The 21028-nt window shown below is 41.3% G+C and overlaps 1 protein-coding gene across 1 annotated transcript in view; it reads left to right on the forward strand.

The window, feature by feature from the left end:
- magi3b (membrane associated guanylate kinase, WW and PDZ domain containing 3b) overlaps positions 1–21028 on the forward strand; it is a gene marked incomplete at both ends in the record, with an annotated part of 75608 nt that overhangs the window by 31492 nt on the left and 23088 nt on the right. The window contains one exon of the mRNA XM_079461053.1: positions 16373–16489. Within this exon, the coding sequence (XP_079317179.1) occupies positions 16373–16489 (117 nt within the window). The remainder of the gene's footprint in view (positions 1–16372; positions 16490–21028) is intronic.

The raw sequence follows: 21028 nt of genomic DNA on the forward strand, positions 1-21028 counted from the left end.
TTTATTCTAAGCTTGCACGCTGAAATTGTAAATCAAATTTGAAGGCCTCAATATTTTCATGTTCTTTAGCTGCATAAAATCTCTCTAAAAGTGATCCCAAGTATATCGCTCCTCCGTATTGTTATAGTTGTGGTCTCTCCAATAAAGAAACCTTTTATTGTAGTTATAGTTATCGCGCTCATTGAAAAAATGTCACTTTAAATGAAGACCAAACTGTGGAACTCAGGTTGCACTTCTTTAAGTGGGAAGTGGACCCCCTGCGTTGTTTTCCTGTCTGCTCGCGAGCCCACACGACCGGTCAAGGTTTAAACTAATGGGGTGTGTGATTTAAAAGCTGCCGTGATTAAACTGTGATTTAACTTTAATTAGATATGCTGCTGACAATGGAAGTGCCCGAAACAGCAGAGGGTTTAATCATTCACATGCATGCGGAGGGGTGGAAGAGCGAGCGGGCGAGAGAGAGAGAGAGACCGATAGCGAGGGAGCCGCGACATCAGTGAGCTTTCGATTGATATTCTCAGCGGCTGCTTGTGTTAGACTCTATTCCCTGCTGGTGGTTTAAAGGGGACTCGGAGAAAATCAGCACTGCCACCAGACAAGCTTTTGAAGGCAGAGCACAGAGACACCAATGAGCTATTCTCAGCTGTCTGTCCCATTTCATTGGTGTCATTATGCCCTGCTTCCAATGCTTTCCCGACACACACACGCTGTATATCTGACCATCAGAAGGTCAAACTTCAGATTCTAGATTTTAGAGAAGAGACTTTAAAAAGCACACGGACAGGCCACTGCCATCAGTACACCCTGGATACATTCTGTACACGGCCCCAAAAAGCATTTAAACATTTAAAGGTGGAGTCCACCCATAAATGAAAAGCAAATGGAGCAATGGTGATGTCTGTCCGATCAGATGTCGGATACAAATTCTGTATATGATGTCTGACAACCTGTACCGGTGCTGACACTTTGAGGCGTGGAACACAAAAGAAGACAATTTGAGAAATATTTGCGTACATACAATGGAAGTCAATGGAGCTCAATGTTGTTTGTTTACCAACATTCTTCAAATGAAAGTCGGGTTGGAGGGGGAGTGAATGATGAAATAATTTCCTTTTCAGGATTTTACCTGACTTTTTAAGATTCTCTCAAAATTTGATGATGATGTTAATCACATCTTTCAATCTTAAAGAAACAGATGGAATATGTTGGTGTCCCAGGGTGCCATATTGTTCCATCTGTGAGGGAGAAACACATTCTTCAGTCTGTAAACCAGTTTATTTCATTATCTTCATGGGCAAAACATTTTCTCACTGCCAAGTATGTTTCTCTTTGCATTCTTTGTCTTCCAAGATTACATAACCTGCTTCGCAATAGAGAAAGCAGATGGGGAATGTCTCTCTGTTCATAAATGCACCGTTGTGAAACCATGTTTAGCCAAATCTTGTTTATAAAAGAATAAAGGGATATATGCTGTCATCATTTATTCACCCTCATGTTGTTCAAAACCTGTATATGACTCTTTCTTCAGCGAAGCACAAAAGTAGATATTTCGAGAAATGGCAAAGAAGTTCCCTTCGAGTCGCTTTAGATAAAAGCAGCTGCTAAATACGTAAGTTTTTACTTTTGGGAGAACTTTTTCTTTTAACTCGCTGTACCGCACCAACACTCGCATTTTACTTTTTTGTTTCCTGCCGAGCTCTAAAAGAAGTGGGTGGCAAGCAGACCTTTGATGTCAGAGCAGAACCCAGGAGCACTACCTTCCCAAGTCGAGAGAGAGATAGAGAGAGATAGAGAGGAGAGAAGATAAGTAGGTCACACATCCCCATCTGTAATGGATTCACATTTAGTGCTACTACACAAGAAGTATGTCTCTCCATCAGAAGACACACTGTGTAAAAGTTGCCCTGGAGACAAAAGGACGTGCACCTGCCCGCCTGTGTTCGTGTGTTTTTTAATGTGGCCACCGTCATCGATGATCCGCGGTCGGTCAGTGATATGGGGGTGATTCGATTTGTCCGTAAAGGCAAGTGGAAAAGTGGACCGGTTTCGTACTGATGGTTTCATCACGCTAGCAGATGTCCTGATGTTTGCTCTTTAGCGGTCACGCCAGACTCCTCAGAGGGAGGGTTGATTTATTTAGCAGTGCGCTAAATGGACTCGTGTATAGATTTTTCAAGCTAATGCTGCCTGCATCGCTACAGTAAATGCATCTCTATAACACCATCAGCTTCTACCTAAACTACATCACACAAATAATAGTAAACGAATAATAATATACACGGGTGGTAACACTGTGAAGTCAATATGTGTGATTGTAACTTTTATTAAAAGACATTTTGGTGTTTTGATCGACGTATTTTATGGGACGGATATTGCTCCAGAAGAGCCAAGAAAAAACAGACTAATGAAAATAATTAAAGTAATAATAATAATAAAATGGATAGTTGCAAAGATCTATACTTGTATGTTAAACTTTCCATTTGACAACATCCACTAGAGCATTGTAAGGTTTCAAAGAAAGTGTATTAAAATTGCATAATACTGGTGGAAATGTACATTTCTATGATGTATATTTATTCTCAAATCATTACTATTGGTCTCCTTCAACGATTGTCTGTGGGTTTTGCAAGTATTTAACCTATAAAGTTAAACTACAAAGAGCTTGTCAACTTTGACAACGCACGGTTACCTCTTTAAAAAGAACATGTTTTTATAAGAATTGGCGGTTTTGGAGATGTGAGGTTTTTGCCCGACAGCGAATAGTAATTGAGTGCATAAAGGTTGTTTTCTTTTTTAGAAATATACCTAGTTTCTTAATTTATGTTACGCTCAATTTAATTGGACACAAATAAATAGTCTTCAAATGATGCTGAGAGTATGTCTGAGAGAGTATATCTGTATGGCTTTTAAAGGTCATTTTATAATCAAACATATTCATTTGTTTCACCTTCCCATGTGTTTTTTTCGCATGCAAGTTTTAAAGTCATTAGTGCATGTGAGGCTTACTCGGCTGTACCTTGGGGCCCCAGAAGTGAGACAAATCAAACAAAACCTTTATTCCCTTTGTAAACCAGGAGACGCCCTCAATTGTACGAGCAGCGTAGTTATTTATAACGGCAAAAAGTAGGCTTTTAGTTACTTGTGTTGTAAAGTGACGTGTGTGTACAGGTTCGGCTGTATGTTTCATAAATATACTGGGAATCTGATAAAACTTTTGCTTTTTATCTAATAATGTCAACAGGTCTTTGTGAGTATTATGGAATAAAATAATCTGCTAAATGAATAAATGCAAAAGTAAATAATACCATCAGTTAAATAAGTTTATAGCTTCTAAGTTAATGTGACCATTTTTCTCAGCCAAAGTTCTCTTGAACGAGTTTCTAATTAATGATGAATATACATTTTCGCCTGCGGAAACGTGTGTGTTTGTGCGGATTAAGTGATGTAGCTGCACATCTCGTATCCTCGTATGCGTCTCATCTGCTCTCATGTATAATGTATAGATCTGTAGTCTCAAGAGCTCGATGTTGTCTCCTTGAGAGCAGGCCTGACTCATTGATGTAAAACACACACAACATACAGTATACGCTGTTGTTAAAACACAGAGATCTGATGACGGGCAGTCGTATAATGTGTTTAATACTCTGGTGCACAGAAATGGACATAAAGTGTTTATCTGCATGTATGTGCGGTTGCGTTTTCTCTTCTAGCTGTTACTGGTGTAAGGCCGCACATGCATGTAAACACGCACGCACGCACACACACACACACACACACACACACACACACACACACAGAAAGGTCAAAAGTGTATCTACCTGTGATTACAGTACGTGAGGGTGAATTGCTTTGACCTACGGTGACACCACACGCCTCAAACACACACGTTCCTCGTCGCAACACTGAAGGTCAAGAGATGCCGCGGCATGTTTATGCATATAATGGCAGGATGTTATCACCATGACGATAAGCATTTACAACACGACACACGGGTTTACAGCTCTGTTTTCTCACAGCGATTGGCTCTTATGCCAACACAAACTGACAGCGTGTGTGTGTGTGCATGTGTGTGTGAGATGCCCTGAGCCCCAGACGGGCATCACAGTTTGCCCTCGAGGTTCAGTGGCATCAGTTGTCGGTAGTATCCCTGGTGTCTGGTATAATCTCTCTCTCTCTCTCTCTCTCTCTCTCTCTCTCTCTCTCATACAAGTTTACCATCACCATGCAGCAAGTAAAACAAAAATGCATGTTGCTCTGTGTTAAAGGTGTGTCACACCAAAAAAACAAAGCACCCCATTACGGTTCTTTACCGTAATTTACACCGAAATCTGAAATTTGGTGCCAGTTTCGTTTTATTTATCCAAAATGTATTTTTGATGGATCATTTCAAATCGCCTCGCTCAGTCATATAAATACCTCCCGGGCACACCAGCATTCTCAAAGGCGATGCCATTGCCATGGGAACAGCTCGGGCATTCGAGAGGAAGATTTCTAATGATCGCTTCCTCCGGTGGTTATTTTTCACACTCCGATCTCAATAAGCGGTGCTTTACAATAGCATACATTAGCATGCACGACTACTATCAAGCTACGTTTGACACGGGCTCACGCAGTGTGTACAAGTCAACCAGACCGAAGTCGATGGGTTTTCGAATCTACTACAAATGTTGGCTTGCCTACTTCACCCGAGGGTAAGCGAGGGGTGGGAGCTACTTGAAAGAACAGAAAAGAAAGATTGGAGGAGAAATGGACAGTCGTAATGAGGGCTGTGGAGGGAGAGGAGAAGGCATTTCACTTCAGCAGTGCAACCGTGGGGGGAATGAGAGAGAGAGATAGAGAGAGAGAGAGAGAGAGACTGCCTGATTGGTGCAGTGAGAACCGATAAGATGATAAAATGAGGATATTGAGAGGTTGAGAGAGAAGAGCAGATAGGGATGTGGTTCTGGAGGGCTAGGTGGGTTATTCTGGACAGGTGGGTTATTCCCTTGGGAAGCACTAGAAAGTGTCATTGACTTGTGTAGATTTGTGTATGTTGATACGGAGGCTGAATACAGAAACCAGGGGTAGCTGATAAATCCCAAAATATGATTCATAACATAATAAGAGCATGGGACATATACACACAGTTGCCAAAATAATATTCATATAATGCCGATGAGCTCCGCCCTTTCGTCAGATTCCCCCGAATTATGCTAATGAGATTCAACCTACTTATACGATTCCCAAGAGTTTAACTCGTCTCTGATGTGTTCTGCAGTTATGCCTTCATAGTTTAGCAATATCCTACCAACAGGGCCGGAACGTGACGCTCTCATCCTCACTGCCCGGGATCGTCTCCATTAGCGATGTTTAATTTCATCTGCGTGTTCTGGCGTAATGGGAAAATCAATCACATGGAGAGCAATGAGGTGGGAAAATGGAGTTCGCCATTTGAAAGCGCTGAGGTTACGTCCCCAGTTTTCAGAAAAACTCATTTGATTTTAGACAGTGGCAGGACGGGACGCGCAGGGGTAAAGCAGTCGTGGGTCTCTGTCACTGTGAGTCTAGTGCTCTGCTGGGGAGGTAATGACCTGTGTTGCTAGAGATGTCTCTTCTGCTGCACTTTACATTGCCGACGGGATATTTATCCAGGCATTAAACTCCCGAATCCCAGTCTGACTGAGGAGCGGAGTTAGATGTCACGTAAAGGTTTCTGTTCACACGCATAGGCAGGTATTTTTTCGCCAGTCAGACTACCATGATGTCTTTCTGTGCAATTTGGTTGTCTTGAGTACCAACACAATCTCAAAAACGTAACTATTTTATGATGGGATTCATTTTCTCTCTAATTCATCAAATGAATTCGTACAATCTCTTTGGTACATTTTTGTACAATTTGCTTTTGCCCCAATGCCTAGGGGTGACCTTAACTGCTTTTTTCTAATAATCGTCTGTTTTGTACGATTCACAACGTAAGAATTCATATTAAACACGTCGTAAAATTGTGACAAATTCCCATGCTATCAGATTGCGATTACAGAGACTTTTTCCAAACAGACGATTGGCTTTTTTTAATGGAAAGGTGGTACTTCTTTCCTACATCCGTCATGTTAAATTTCTTTGTCAACTTGAAGTGATCCGTCTACATTTATTATATTTCTTAACTGTATTGAAGCTTTACTGTATGTCCTTCCTCTAGGGCGTTTAGTCTTTGAAAAACTCCAATTTAGCTCATATATCTGGCGCAATTTACCATTTATAATGGTCTGTTATTCCCAAAATAAAAATAAAGGTCTTTAACTTTATTGAACGCTTCTGCACCGGCACTATAACCCCCCCGCGCCCACTCTTATAGTGTTTGTCCTGAACTCAGGAAGGGCATAAGTGGCATAAATTTTGACAAAGTTACACAGCTGATTAAATTCATCATTGTCCTCCATAAAGGGCCAACGCTTCCTCTGCCACGTTCTCAGGGCTATTTGTCATAATAAATAAAGGTTGCTGGCAGTGTAATTAATCTTTCATTAATTCCTGGCCCTTGTGTCCGGAGAGTCGAGCAAGAGTCAGCAGAGCTTGCGGAGAAGTATAACCGCTGTCAAATTCTGTTTGTCTTTTCAGCTTTCTTAATATAAACATAACTGCTTTGAACAGATGGGTTATTCTTGTTACATGGTGCTGTAAAAAAATGACCTTGTTTGGTTAAAAATAATGTGCTTGCTCAACAGCTCATTTTTGTTCAAGAAAAATCTATGTAACTGTCTTGCTGTAGTCACACAGAAGACTAACAATATGATTTGTAATATTTTTTATTGAGCTCTCGGGTCAGATTTAGCAAGACATTTTTAAGTTTTGCAAAGTTCCAAAGGCAGGTTTATGAAATGTGGTGGCATCTACTGGTAAGGCTGCGAATTACAACCAACTGCTCGATCCACCCCTCCTTTTCGAAGCACTACGGTGGCTCACACAGAACGAAGATAACGTATTCACAAAACACGCTCTGTAGAACAATTTGTCCAACTGAGGCTACTGTAGAAACAACATGGTGAATTCCTTGTAAGGGGACCCGCGGTGTATGTAGATCGAAAAAGGTCATTCTAAGATAAGAAAAACATAATGCTTCATCATGTAAGATCTTTATACACCTCTTAAGACATTGTAATGTATATTATATTGCATTTCTCTTCAAAAAATGACACACTGGACCCGAAAGAAAACGTTTATTTGAAATGTTACATAACACTTTCACAGACTCTTTCTTAATATCATTTTAGTTATACTTAAGTTTTATATTTTACATAGTAAACTATCGACAGTACTGTGCTGGCATCATATTGATAGACCTTCCAAGAAAGTAATAAAGAAGTTTAGAAATAAACCTTTTTATCAAAGGGCAACCTACAGTACTGTACATGTACTTTATACACACTGTAAAATAGTATTTGCTTACTCAAGTTTTCAAGTACAACCAGATTGCTTTAGCAGTCATTTCAACTTTTATTTTAATTTATTTAAATTTCTCTCAAGTGCTCGAGTTGATATTACCTTTAAAAATAAGTTGAAATTGCTTAACTTATTAAGATGAGTTGAAGTGACGTAAAGGCATTTGAAATGTTAAAATAATAAGTTGAAATTGCTTGAAAATGTAATTTACTTTAAAAATGTTTTATGGTGAATGTGTGTTCCATTGGGGATCAAACCCACAACCTTTGTGTTGCTATCACCTTACACATTGGGCTCCAAGAATACCGCGCACACCTTCTGTTAATGCTAGATGAAACTAAATGACCCCAGTTGATAAAGTTAGTTGCAGTTTACCTGAAATGTACCTTTAATGGGTCACAAACCATTTTGCATTGACATGTTGATATTTGTTGTTAATTAAAAAGTATATTATAACCATTATTACAGATGCCAACCATTGTGTGTGTGTGTGAGAGTGTGTGTTTGTGTGTGTTAACGGTGGCAATAACCAATGAGACGCTGTTAATAGTAAATCGAACTCAAGGTTTAGAATATTAAGCTATTTCTTACCTCGCACACTTTTTTCCTTTCCAAGTGTCTCCTTCATGAAACGACATCATTTCTTACTATAATGTTCTCTCCTAGAGCGTTAAAAGCCAAACATAACCTCATAACCGTGAAACTTTTCTGAAAGTGTGTAGCTTGGCTTCATAAATTACTGAATTATTTTGTCGGAGGTGCCGCTTTACATTTGTTTATGGGATTGTAATTTGTCGCTGAAAGTTAATTCACTTTCTTTCAGTTTAGGGCTGTGAGAGGGCTGTGAGGAGGAGACGGAGAACTTATAGGAAATATGAACGGGAGAAACCACTCATATATACTGTAGCACTTGTATCCGTTCAGTCGTGTGATTCAGATCTATCTCATACAACATCTTGAAAATCTCAGATAATACCTGACGCTTGAGCTCAATGAAGTCAATCATATACGTATGAGAAATAATCCTGCGCGTCTCTGGAGTTTTGGTGTGGATGGATAAGACACAAATCTGTGCGCCTCACGTTGTTAAAATTCATTGCGTGATGTGAGATATTTACTCAGCAATCTCTTCCGCCCAAATGCCTCTCAGACTCGACAGCTGCGGCGAGCGCACACCTTTTGAGGAAGATGCTTATGTAACGTGTCAAATCTATAAACTCTGCCTCCACGAATTCCCATCAACCCATTCACCTCCGATCTGTTTGTTTGGGCTGATGGCTATTCTGATCGCCCCCGTCTCCGGCGTTGTAACTAGAGCACAATACATTTTCTTTTATTTCACGATGGACGGTTGAAATTGAATTCTCTTGTTGGAGCAAAAGGCACACTAGCGTTTTCGTAGCACACGGTGTGGTACGATTTAACAGTTGCTATTTAACAGAAACGGCGCATAAGCAGTGCTCCCCTCTCTGCTGATGAAAACAACACACGTATCACACATATATTTGTGCTCAGTTCTCCACAAATAACAATATACTGTGCATTTTTTCTGAATGTTGCAGCACTTTGCAAGACAAACTTTGTTTGACTGTTTTACAGTCTAAAAGTTTTCAGGACAGAAAGGAGACAAATGTGAAATGTGTAAACCAAGCTATCATATTGAATAGTTGCTGCATGGGCATTTCTCGTCAGATGTGCCTGGAGTGTTTTTTAGGCCGTTGCTAGGTGGTTACTAGGATGCTCCGGATGGCTTTTTTTGCAGAAGCTGGGGCACCATGAAAATAGACAGTAAAAACAATTGCATAGTGTTCCTGTTTTTCTTGTAATTTGGAAGTTTTAAAAAAAATATATGTGACAAACCAAAACCAAGAATTATAATTTTTTCCCACATTATACATAAAACAATCTGTTATTTTAATCAAATTTATTTTTACAGTGGTTGTTAACATAATTTATCAATGGATATAATGTTCCATACATAGACCTTATTCTGTTAACAGATTATTCATTATTATAAAAACATATTAGACAGGGAATTAATAGTGATTTTTAATATTAATATTCCTTTAAATTTGTTCTAAATCATTAGATTAGATTTGATGATATCTGGATTGGTAAAGACTGTCAATATAAATAAAACCAAAGATGTTTTGTTGATCAAGACAATATGTTTAGTCCCTAAAATGGGAAACAAACACCATATACATATCCAGCGTTGGATTCAATAAGATATCGTCTTTACGTTTTCCTAGTCTTTTTAAAGGAGGAGAGTCCCCGTTTCTACTTTTCATTTGCTCGTCTTCCTTCTTGATTTCTCTATTCAGATTGGTTTCGTTCTGTTCCTTCACTTTAAGCTTTTAGGTCACAGAAATCATGACTCGCTCCCCGCAACGTTGTGACACAGAGCTTTCAAATTCTTTCGAAAAAGATGAATAATGGCCTTCCACACACCGCTTTCAAGAAAAACGGTACGCCACGGTCATGTGGCTGTCTCAGCGACCGTCATGACATCTCAAATCTTTCGTCAGCCAGGATGTACATCGAGAGCGAGAGGTCGGGGAAGCGATAAAAAAATAGAGCGATTCAGCCGTCTTGGCGCTGTTGTCAAGCTCTTGTTCAATCCATTCTGCAACAGCTGCTTGTCGAAAGAATTTTTACATCAATGAATGCTCTGGAGTGCTTCTGGAGATGTTACCGCAGATATACCAGAGCTAAAAATAGCTCATTCCAGTCTCATAATCGGTGATGTCTAATAGATGCATGTGTGACAGGCTCCCTCAGCTGAATCGATGGGGAATCAGAGCACAGCTGAGAAAATAAGCTCGTATTTGAGCTGTTAGTGGCCAAATCAGGCAAAAGTGCCATCTGCTCCTAAACATGACTTGAAAGTTTAAGTAGTGCAGATGAAAGCTTAGTTTGAGGGGGCAGGGGGTTTATAACGGATGTCATAGAATAGAATGGAAAAAAGTGATGTTTGGGGGACAAACGATCTCCTCTCCTCAGCTCCTCACCTCTCCTCAGCTCCCCTCTGCTCCTCTACTCTGCTCCTCTCCTCTCCTCTCCTCTGCTCCTCTCCTCTCCTCTGCTCCTCACCTCTGCTCCTCTCTGCTCCTCTCCTCTCCTATCCTCTGCTCTGCTCCTGTCCTCTCCTCTGCTCCTCTCTGCTCCTCTCCTCTGCTCCTCTCCTCTGCTCTGCTCCTCTCCACTCCTCTCCTATCCTCTCCTCTCCTCTGCTATGCTCCTCTCCTCTCCACTCCTCTCCTCTCCTATCCTCTGCTCTGCTCCTGTCCTCTCCTCTGCTCCTCTCCACTCCTCTCCACTCCTCTCCTCACCTCTCCTCAGCTCCCCTCTGCTCCTCTCCTCTCCTCTCCTCTCCTCTCCTCTCCTCTCCTCTCCTCTCCTCTCCTCTCCTCTGCTCCTCTCCTCTCCTCTCCTCTCCTCTCCTCTCCTCTCCTCTCCTCTCCTCTCCTCTCCTCTCCTCTCCTCTCCTCTGCTCCTCTCCTCTCCTCTCCTCTGCTCCTCACCTCTGCTCCTCTCTGCTCCTCTCCTCTCCTATCCTCTGCTCTGCTCCTGTCCTCTCCTCTGCTCCTCTCTGCTCCTCTCCTCTGCTCCTCTCTGCTCCTCTCCTCTGCTCCTCTCCTCTGCTCTGCTCCTCTCCACTCCTCTCCTATCCTCTCCTCTCCTCTCCTCTCCTCTCCTCTGCTCTGCTCCTCTCCTCTCCTCTCCTCTCCTCTCCTCTCCTCTCCTCTCCTCTCCTCTCCTCTCCTCTCCTCTCCTCTCCTCTCCTCTCCTCTCCTCTCCTCTCCTCTCCTCTCCTCTCCTCTCCTCTCCTCTCCTCTCCTCTGCTCCTCTCCTCTCCTCTGCTCTGCTCCTCTCCACTCCTATCCTCTCCTCTCCTCTCCTCTGCTCTGCTCTGCTCTGCTCCTCTCCTCTCCTCTCCTCTGCTCCTCTCCTCTCCTCTGCTCTGCTCCTCTCCACTCCTATCCTCTCCTCTCCTCTCCTCTCCTCTCCTCTGCTCTGCTCTGCTCTGCTCCTCTCCACTCCTCTCCTCTCCTCTCCTCTCCTCTCCTCTCCTCTCCTCTCCTCTCCTCTCCTCTCCTATCCTCTGCTCTGCTCCTGTCCTCTCCTCTGCTCCTCTCTGCTCCTCTCCTCTGCTCCTCTCCTCTGCTCTGCTCCTCTCCTCTCCACTCCTCTCCTATCCTCTCCTCTCCTCTCCTCTCCTCTCCTCTCCTCTGCTCCTCTCCTCTGCTCTGCTCCTCTCCTCTCCACTCCTCTCCTATCCTCTCCTCTCCTCTCCTCTGCTCTGCTCCTCTGCTCTGCTCTGCTCTGCTCTCCTCTCCTCTCCACTCCTCTCCTCTCCTATCCTCTGTTCTGCTCCTGTCCTCTTCTCTGCTCCTCTCTGCTCCTCTGCTCTGCTCCTCTCCTCTCCACTCCTCTCCTCTCCTCTGCTCTGCTCCTCTGCTCTGCTCTGCTCTGCTCTCCTCTCCTCTCCTCTCCACTCCTCTCCTCTCCTCTCCTATCCTCTGTTCTGCTCCTGTCCTCTTCTCTGCTCCTCTCTGCTCCTCTCCTCTGCTCTGCTCCTCTCCTCTCCACTCCTCTCCTATCCTCTCCTCTCCTCTCCTCTGCTCTGCTCCTGTACTCTCCTCTGCTCCTCTCTGCTCCTCTCCTCTGCTCCTCTCCTCTCCTCTGCTCTCCTCTCCTCTCCTCTGCTCTCCTCTCCTCTCCTCTGCTCCCCTCTGCTCCCCTCCTCTGCTCCTCTCTGCTCCTCTCTGCTCCTCTCCACTCCTTTCCTATCCTCTCCTCTGCTCTGCTCCTGTCCTCTCCTCTGCTCCTCTCTGCTCCTCTCCTCTCCTCTGCTCCTCTCTGCTCCTCTCCACTCCTTTCCTATCCTCTCCTCTGCTCTGCTCCTGTCCTCTCCTCTGCTCCTCTCTGCTCCTCTCCTCTGCTCCTGTCCTCTCCTCTGCTCCTCTCTGCTCCTCTCCTCTGCTCCTCTCCTCTCCTCTGCTCCTCTCTGCTCCTCTACTCTGCTCCTCACCTCTCCTCAGCTCCCCTCTGCTCCTCTCATCTCCTCTGCTCCTCTCCTCTGCTCCTCTCTGCTCCTCTCCTCTGCTCCTCTCCTCTGCTCTGCTCCTCTCCTCTCCACTCCTCTCCTATCCTCTCCTCTCCTCTCCTCTCCTCTGCTCCTCTCCTCTGCTCTGCTCCTCTCCTCTCCACTCCTCTCCTATCCTCTCCTCTCCTCTCCTCTGCTCTGCTCCTCTGCTCTGCTCTGCTCTGCTCTCCTCTCCTCTCCACTCCTCTCCTCTCCTATCCTCTGTTCTGCTCCTGTCCTCTTCTCTGCTCCTCTCTGCTCCTCTGCTCTGCTCCTCTCCTCTCCACTCCTCTCCTCTCCTCTGCTCTGCTCCTCTGCTCTGCTCTGCTCTCCTCTCCTCTCCTCTCCACTCCTCTCCTCTCCTATCCTCTGTTCTGCTCCTGTCCTCTTCTCTGCTCCTCTCTGCTCCTCTCCTCTGCTCTGCTCCTCTCCTCTCCACTCCTCTCCTATCCTCTCCTCTCCTCTGCTCTGCTCCTGTACTCTCCTCTGCTCCTCTCTGCTCCTCTCCTCTGCTCCTCTCCTCTCCTCTGCTCTCCTCTCCTCTCCTCTGCTCTCCTCTCCTCTCCTCTGCTCCCCTCTGCTCCCCTCCTCTGCTCCTCTCTGCTCCTCTCTGCTCCTCTCCACTCCTTTCCTATCCTCTCCTCTGCTCTGCTCCTGTCCTCTCCTCTGCTCCTCTCTGCTCCTCTCCTCTCCTCTGCTCCTCTCTGCTCCTCTCCACTCCTTTCCTATCCTCTCCTCTGCTCTGCTCCTGTCCTCTCCTCTGCTCCTCTCTGCTCCTCTCCTCTGCTCCTGTCCTCTCCTCTGCTCCTCTCTGCTCCTCTCCTCTGCTCCTCTCCTCTCCTCTGCTCCTCTCTGCTCCTCTACTCTGCTCCTCACCTCTCCTCAGCTCCCCTCTGCTCCTCTCATCTCCTCTGCTCCTCTCCTCTGCTCTGTTCTGCTCTGCTCCTCTCCTCTCCTCTCCTCTCCTCTGCTCCTCTCGGGATGCGGGATAGGCCAATGCAGAGAGACTGAGAGAGAGAGACTATTGCAACACGTTTCAAAGCTGTACTTTTATATCAGACTGTTATTTTTTAATTTCCAGAAGCTGTAAATGAAGATGATGCCAGAGAAAACAAAGTGTTTCATTCTTTTACTCTTGTTTCCGTTTGATACACATCATTTATGCTGAATTCCATATTTTATAAATTGTCATAAAACCCCAGTTTAAGAACCACTGCAATTACTGTAATTATGTTTTTTTTACCTAATATATTTATAGATTGGAGCTGTTGTGACACCAGAAACCTTTTTTAATAATTGTGAACTTGGCAGAGTTCATGTAGAAAACCAGACCTGACTCATCACACCCTGATTTATCCTCCTGTCTTTGACACCGTCCTCATATCACGAGCTAAGAAATGACCTGACAGACATAATAATGTTCTGCAGAGATGGACACGCTTCTTTTTTCTCAGTCGCTGGATAATGCTTTTGGAATGAATGATGCTGAAAGCATGCTGAGGTTGAACAGTCTTTTGTGTGTAAAATGAAGCAATGATGATCTCCAAGGCACATTTTAAACGCTGCCAATATCTGCACGATTTGAGAATCCCCGTCTCATGCTTGTCTGAATAAATAAGAGTGATGTGATATTCATGCTTTTGCTGGTTGGTGAATCCAGCTTATTTCAGGACTTCTGATGGGACACCAGTCTTTCCACCCAGAGGTTATGACACATTTCAGGTCACGTTGTGTTTGTCAGGAGATTATAGTGCTTTATGAACTGGTACAGGAGTGAGAGAGGGAGATTATAGAAAGGCTTTAGTGGTTTGTCATCTGTATGCACATCATTTTATTCGCCATTCTCTTACAAGGATTATCGTATGCAGTTTTTTTATGTTTTTCTTTTTGTGGGCCAAGTCATAGTCATGTCAAGTCTTAGAAGTCATAATGAAAGTGACAATTCTGTTGTCATGACCATTTTTTTGTGTTTTTTTATTTGTTGCATTTTAAACATTTACTATAAAAGCACTATATATGTTTGTGATGAAGGTCGAGACCGAAACGTTTTTAAATGACTGCATTTGCTATTTTTGCGAAAAAATTTGTCAAAATGTTATGATTAAAGGAATGCACTTAATCAATAAATATATAAAAATATGTTAAAATTTTACTATTAAAGGAATGTATTTTATCTTAATCTTACTTTTGTACCAAAATATATAAAATATGTTAAAATGTATCATTAAAGGCATGTACTTATATTTACAATTTGGTATAAAAGTAATATAAATTATTCCTTTAATGGTAAAATTGTCACATATTTCTTTATATATTTAGGTAAAAAGTAACATAATGTTTTACCATTAAAGCAATTTACTAAATATTACTTTTTTGCCAAAATATATAATATCCTTCTGAAACCTTGTATGTCAAAATTCGCTGTTTATCAGGGAAAAAAAACACTGTACTTTTTATTTGAATATAAAACTTTGTGACCAAAGTTGATAAGCACTCTTTAATACTTTATAGATACTTCAGATATTTGCAAAATCCAGTTCCAAACATAAAGGGTGAATGATAATAAGGATTTGAGGCAAATAATGTAAATCACGAAATTTGGAGATTGGTTTTTGGGCCAATCATAATTTAGAAGTCATGAAAGTCACAAATTAATTTAGTTTTCATGACCATTTTGTCCTTATTTTCTTAAGTGTGTTTTTTGTTTGCTGCTTTTCAAATGTTTTACTATTAAAACAAAGTACTTTATAATTACTTTTACTTTTTTTCTTTGTACCATAATATACACGAATATGTTAACATTTATGATTTATCATGGCCACTACGTTGCAATCATAAGCAGCTTTTTAGCTGTCCAACATGTAAGCATTTCATAGCGAGACTTTTATATTTTGTTTCTTTTTGGACTCAAAGTTGTTGAGTTGTAAACGTTCCAGTATGTTTTCACTGTACATTAAACTCTTACTCAAAGGATCAAGGCAAAAGTCGAGTTCTGGTGACATGACCCATTAATTCCCTTCCCTCTTGTGCCGTTAGACTCTCAAATTGTATTTCTCTCCAACGCTTCATCCGCATACAGCCACGGTCTTCTTCCACCGAGCTCATTTCGTCTGCAGAGCTGCTTTGTGTGAACTTTCCAGAGTCTTTGGAGTTTGTCAGTACGAGGCAACGTGAGGAAGCTCGGCCCTTTCAAAAGTTCTGCGTGGAGAGTTTCAATAGGTTTCACTTTTCAGAGACTCTTTCAACACAAACTGTGTCAGATCGTTTGTAAAGTCTTTTCAGAGATAGCAAACTTCGTAAGAGAAGCGTGTGGTTGGGCTTTTACATTAAGTGTGTGTGTGTTTGTATACACGGAGTAAAATGCAGATCCAGTTTTAAGAACTAAAAAGCGGGCACTAAAAGTTTGTCTTTGTACAAGTAAAAGAAAAATCTAAATTGATTCTCAAATACAGCAATTATATTAAAAGTATTTTGAGGTAAACAGGAAAAAGATGTTCGCTACTCGATGTAATTGAAAACTCGGATGCATTTATGAGACTTGATTTTGATTGTTGGGAAATTGATTGTATTGTGAAAGGTGTGCATTATGAACCATACAATTTATATACAATACAAATATTATATACAATCTATTTGTTTATTTGTCCTTAGGAAGTTTGGAGAAACATCGTAATACTCCCAATGTTTGAAAGAACAATAAAGTTTTCTCTTTCGGGAGTTTGTGTGAGTTGTACTGTGTAAGGATAATGGCAAGCCCGACTACTTAGCGTTTCATAACCCGTGACATCTTTTATAATTTATCTTTCTCTTTTGTCTGTCGTTCTTCCCCCATCTCTCTCTCTCTCTCTCTCTCTCTGTCTGCAGGTAAAGTGCTCAACAGTGATTTGAGGCATTATCTTAGCCTCCAGTTCCAGAAAGGCTCAATCGACCACAAACTGCAGCAAGTCATCAGAGACAACCTGTACCTGCGAACCATTCCATGTGAGTCACGAACATGCTCACTTTACTGTCTAATTACGTTTCTAGGGCTGTTACGATATCAGATTTTCACGTCACAGTTATCGTGACGACAATATTAACATGATGTTTTTGCTCATAATGCTTGCAATCTTTTCTTTATTGTTTGTCGTCTTCTTATTTTGGTCCACAAATCTTTATGTCCCTTTATGAATTGGTACGTTGTGACCCATACAAAATACAAAAATGAACGATTGCTAGAAAAAAACTATACTGAAGCCCCGCACCTAAACCCAACCTCACTGGCGTGAAAGCTAATCATAATGTGCGAATATGATTGGACGAATTCATACGAATTAGCCGAAATTAGCCAAATCGTTACGTTTTTGCCGTGAGATTGTGTTTTGGGTTCCTAAGAGTTAACACAGAATTGGTGATCATGATGTTCCCCACAGTTATCGTCAACACCGGTATATTGCTACTTCAACATGTTTTTACCCAATACTTCATGATTGTTTCATGCAAAATATCGTCAAAAAATAAAAATACATTTTATGGATATTTCATTGTACAGATATTCCAGATACACTCTCTCTGTCTCACCATCATCGCATCTCCTCAGTCTCATTTGGTCTCCAGAATAATGTGTTTGGTCCACCGGTGTCTATATTCGTTAAGCTGGGAGACAGGGCATCTCCTCAGGCAAAACGTCTTCTGGTTCACTGCCGCTCGGCACCAGCCGCCCTTTGTGATGCACCGTGTGAGACGTTTGCACCGCAAACAGTTTCTCTCCACATTTTTTTTCTAAGAAGTAGCACGTTTCTCGCTCAGCTAGTTTGTTATTCCCTATTCAGTTTAATTTGACAGGTGATGAACTGGTCGTGAAACGCACTGAGAGTTGAATTTACTTAGCGTTTGCTCCACTTTAACACACTGAATTTAACACGAAACAGGGGGGGGGGGATTGGCAATGATGAAACCCGCCTGCTCATAGCAATGTTTGCATTGTTTGGTGCCAGAATTACTGAAGACACTATGCAAATGAGAATGTATTATAGTGCACGCTTATTAAGGATGCAGTGTGATGTTTTGTGAATAAGATGTACACATAAACAGGACTATTACTGTACTTCAAGACCCACTAAAGTGATGTGAAATGCACATCTCTGTTCGATGCGTTGACACTGTAGGTCGAGACGTATTGAGTAACTCCTCCCCTTTTTAAAATAGCCAAAAGCATTTCATTTACCTCACAGGCTGGCATCCGCTGAGAAGCTGAAGTGCAGAATGAGGTTATAAAAATCATTAAAGTGAGAGAATGTAAGCTTTGAATGCTTTTATCTTCTAAATGGAGCACACTAGTTCATTGATATCCTTAAGCGTAACGTTCATACTTAAAGCCAAAAAACGTTGACCGTCAAAACTGGGAGCATATAAATGAGCTTTGTATTTGAGTGCACATTTGGCGTTTTAAAGAGCTGATTCAGGTGTCTGGATGGCAATGATGGACGGATGCAGCCGGCCCGTATGCCAAATCTGGTCGGTTTGAAACATCCTCCACAATCTGGCTCTTAGAACTGGGCTGCGAGCTGCGACACGGCTCCTCGCAGACGGCAATAATTTTGTGGGCGTGTTTTCAACATTACCTGATTTGCATTAGGAATCTCAGCATAAACAATTTGAGGGAATAATAGTGTCAATGAATAATGTATGAATAACACTTTAAAATTAATCTTTATTGCCGGAGTCCAATTTTAAGCTGTTGTTAAGAGATTAAAGAATACACTTTTTGAAATAAGAGTTGTAGATAAAATATATAAATATAAATACATCTTACTCCATACTGATGTAAGACCAAAAAAATTATTTGAATGCATGACGACACACATTTAAACTTCATCTGTTTGGTCGGCTCCGTCATGTAAAGTAATTTGAATAAACACCTGTAGTTTCTTAAAATGTGTGAATGTGTGTGTGTCACACGCGTGCTCTACGCAAGCATCTACGGCTTATTTAACAAGATCTCTACTTATTTTAATCCGACCTTAACAGTTTAAGCAAAACATTGTTTTGTGAAGCTGTCACGATGTCTCACAGGCTTTGAAAGCAGGCTGTTATTGAAGGGAGGTATATTGGACTATATTTCACAGTTTCACTTAAAAAGTGAAGCCTTAAAGTGATAGCTCACCCAAAAATAAAACAGATTTCATCATTTATTCATCCTCATGTCATTTCAAATCTGTATGACCTTTTTTCTTCTCTGGAAGATATTCTGAAGAACGTTGGTAATGCTGCCCCCTATTGGCTGCCGGTGTAAGGACACTAAGACATTTGTCAAAATATCTTCTTTTGTGTTTCACAGAGAAAAGAGATAGACGGTTTGAACCTCATAAGTTTGAATAAATGATTTCATTTTAAATGTCAATGTGGAAAATCATCTTGAGTTAAATTAACATTAATAAACAGTTGTGGTGAACGAAATTTGGACTTTAGGAAAAAATACTTTATGAAATGAAACAATAAAGTGACCTATTTAGACGACACTGTATAAAGTCAGCGGAGACGTAAGCTTTTTGTTTATTTGTGCATTTTAGCACAGCAAACTAAAGCATCAGCTCTTTTTACACACAAGCTGTCTAAGTCTAATTATATAATATTTAATAAATGCATTTTTGCTTTATCACACACACCATTCCTATAGAGGTCATGGGTATAAATCGCAAGGGCATGCAACCACAGATAAAAAAGCATCTCCCATGGGCACAAATGTAAATGTAAAAATGAATGATAGAATAAAAAATGACTCTTTTGTTTGATGTCTATGAAAAACAAGCCCACTCGAGATGATTCAAATTGACTCAAAATTTGATTTACAAAAACAAAGAACTTTCCGTTGATGCCAACATTTCAAGTACAGCATCTTCTTTCTGATCCTAAGCCACTCTTGTGCTTGGCCTAGTTATTCTCTCTCTCTCTCTCTCTCTCTCTCTCTTTTCGCCACAGTCAATATATTAAGAGACAAACGGAAAGGCAAATGAAGACAGAGAGAATAGAAAGGGAGCTTTAGGGCATCTGGTGTATATGGTCACAAAAGCTGTTTTATGGAGCTATGAAAAAAATTCTTAAAAGCTCCTGTGATGGAGAGACATAAAGAACAGCCCAAGGTGCCACTCGTATCCTATATCCAACCAAAGGCTGCCAGAGCAGGTGCTCGCCCGGGGATCTCTGGACCCCTTTCCATTTCAGACACGGATGCTGATATAACCGACTGTGTTATTAAATAACCTCTTTGGTTAATATAGAGACAGTTGTTAAAAATATCTGGATTTGGGAAAAATGTATGAGAATGTTTGAGTTTATATCGAGGTCTTTAATAATATTGACTTTTGATTGACATTCTTGAGACATTGTTGAGATCTCTTCTGAAACTCTTTTTTACTTTTTTAGGCAGTTAAACTGTGTTTCGTAAAACATAATGTTAAAAGAATCATTATTTGCTCTTCAGTTCGTGTGAAGACTCTATACCGCAGATACTTCTCGTTTCATTTTGGTGCATCCAATGTAAATGTCCTTCAGATGACAGTAGAGCCTGGTGGCATTTTCCAGCGCACACAAGAACAGAGTCGAGAATGTCATATTTTATTTTTGGCCTTTTAGTCGTGAGAAATGCCACCCCTCGGGTGGCTCTTATGAGGATCTTGCAGCCCACATCCGAAGTGAGGTCCAAACATACACAGTTTATATTTGATATTATAAGCAAACACATAGACACCCTCACACAGACAAACATCAGAACAAACTGCTTTATCAGGTTGAAAATAAAACCCCTGTGTGGCATACAATCAAACATTTAAAGGAACGTACACCAAAAGATGAAAATGTCTTTTCAAACGCATTTTTCTTTCATTTGTGTAACACAAATAAGAAGTAATTCGTTCATACTGGCGAGAACCAGTGACCAATGTTCTAGATTGTGCTGATGAAACATATACTTTACCTTTAACCTTCCAATAATATATTTATTTATCATCATCGCATTTATCATCATCGCATTTATTTATCATCATCACATACAGCATGTTTGTACACATAAGTGAGATTGTGTAATTATTTATTTACTTTACACAAAGCTATAATTTGCTTTAGAATGCTTTTAAAATAAAGTTGCTTTATGGGACTTTTATTTGGACTGTTTTGGAGATCAGCAGCCCCATCAATGTACATAGTAAAGTCATTTTTAGGAAATAAAAAAGAAAAACACATTGGCTTGAAAATACATGAGGACGAGTAAAGTATGACAAAATTTCGGATTAAAATACCTTTTAAGAGCAGTTGTAGAGTCTATCACAACTGCCATGTGAAAGAAAAGTTTTTACCCACATATACTTTTTCACAATCCTTAAATCCTCTGAGACCCATTTTCATTTTATTCAGACTGTGCACACCCGTCACCATTTCCCTTGTGAATTGTGCAATCTGTGCCTACACTTGCTTGACTAATTCTAAATAACATAAGATATCCTCAGATGTGATGTAATATGTCCCTTGTTCTTCTCCCTTTGG

Source organism: Barbatula barbatula, assembly GCF_947034865.1.
Source record: "Barbatula barbatula genome assembly, chromosome: 7".
Classification (NCBI taxonomy): Eukaryota; Metazoa; Chordata; class Actinopteri; order Cypriniformes; family Nemacheilidae; genus Barbatula; species Barbatula barbatula.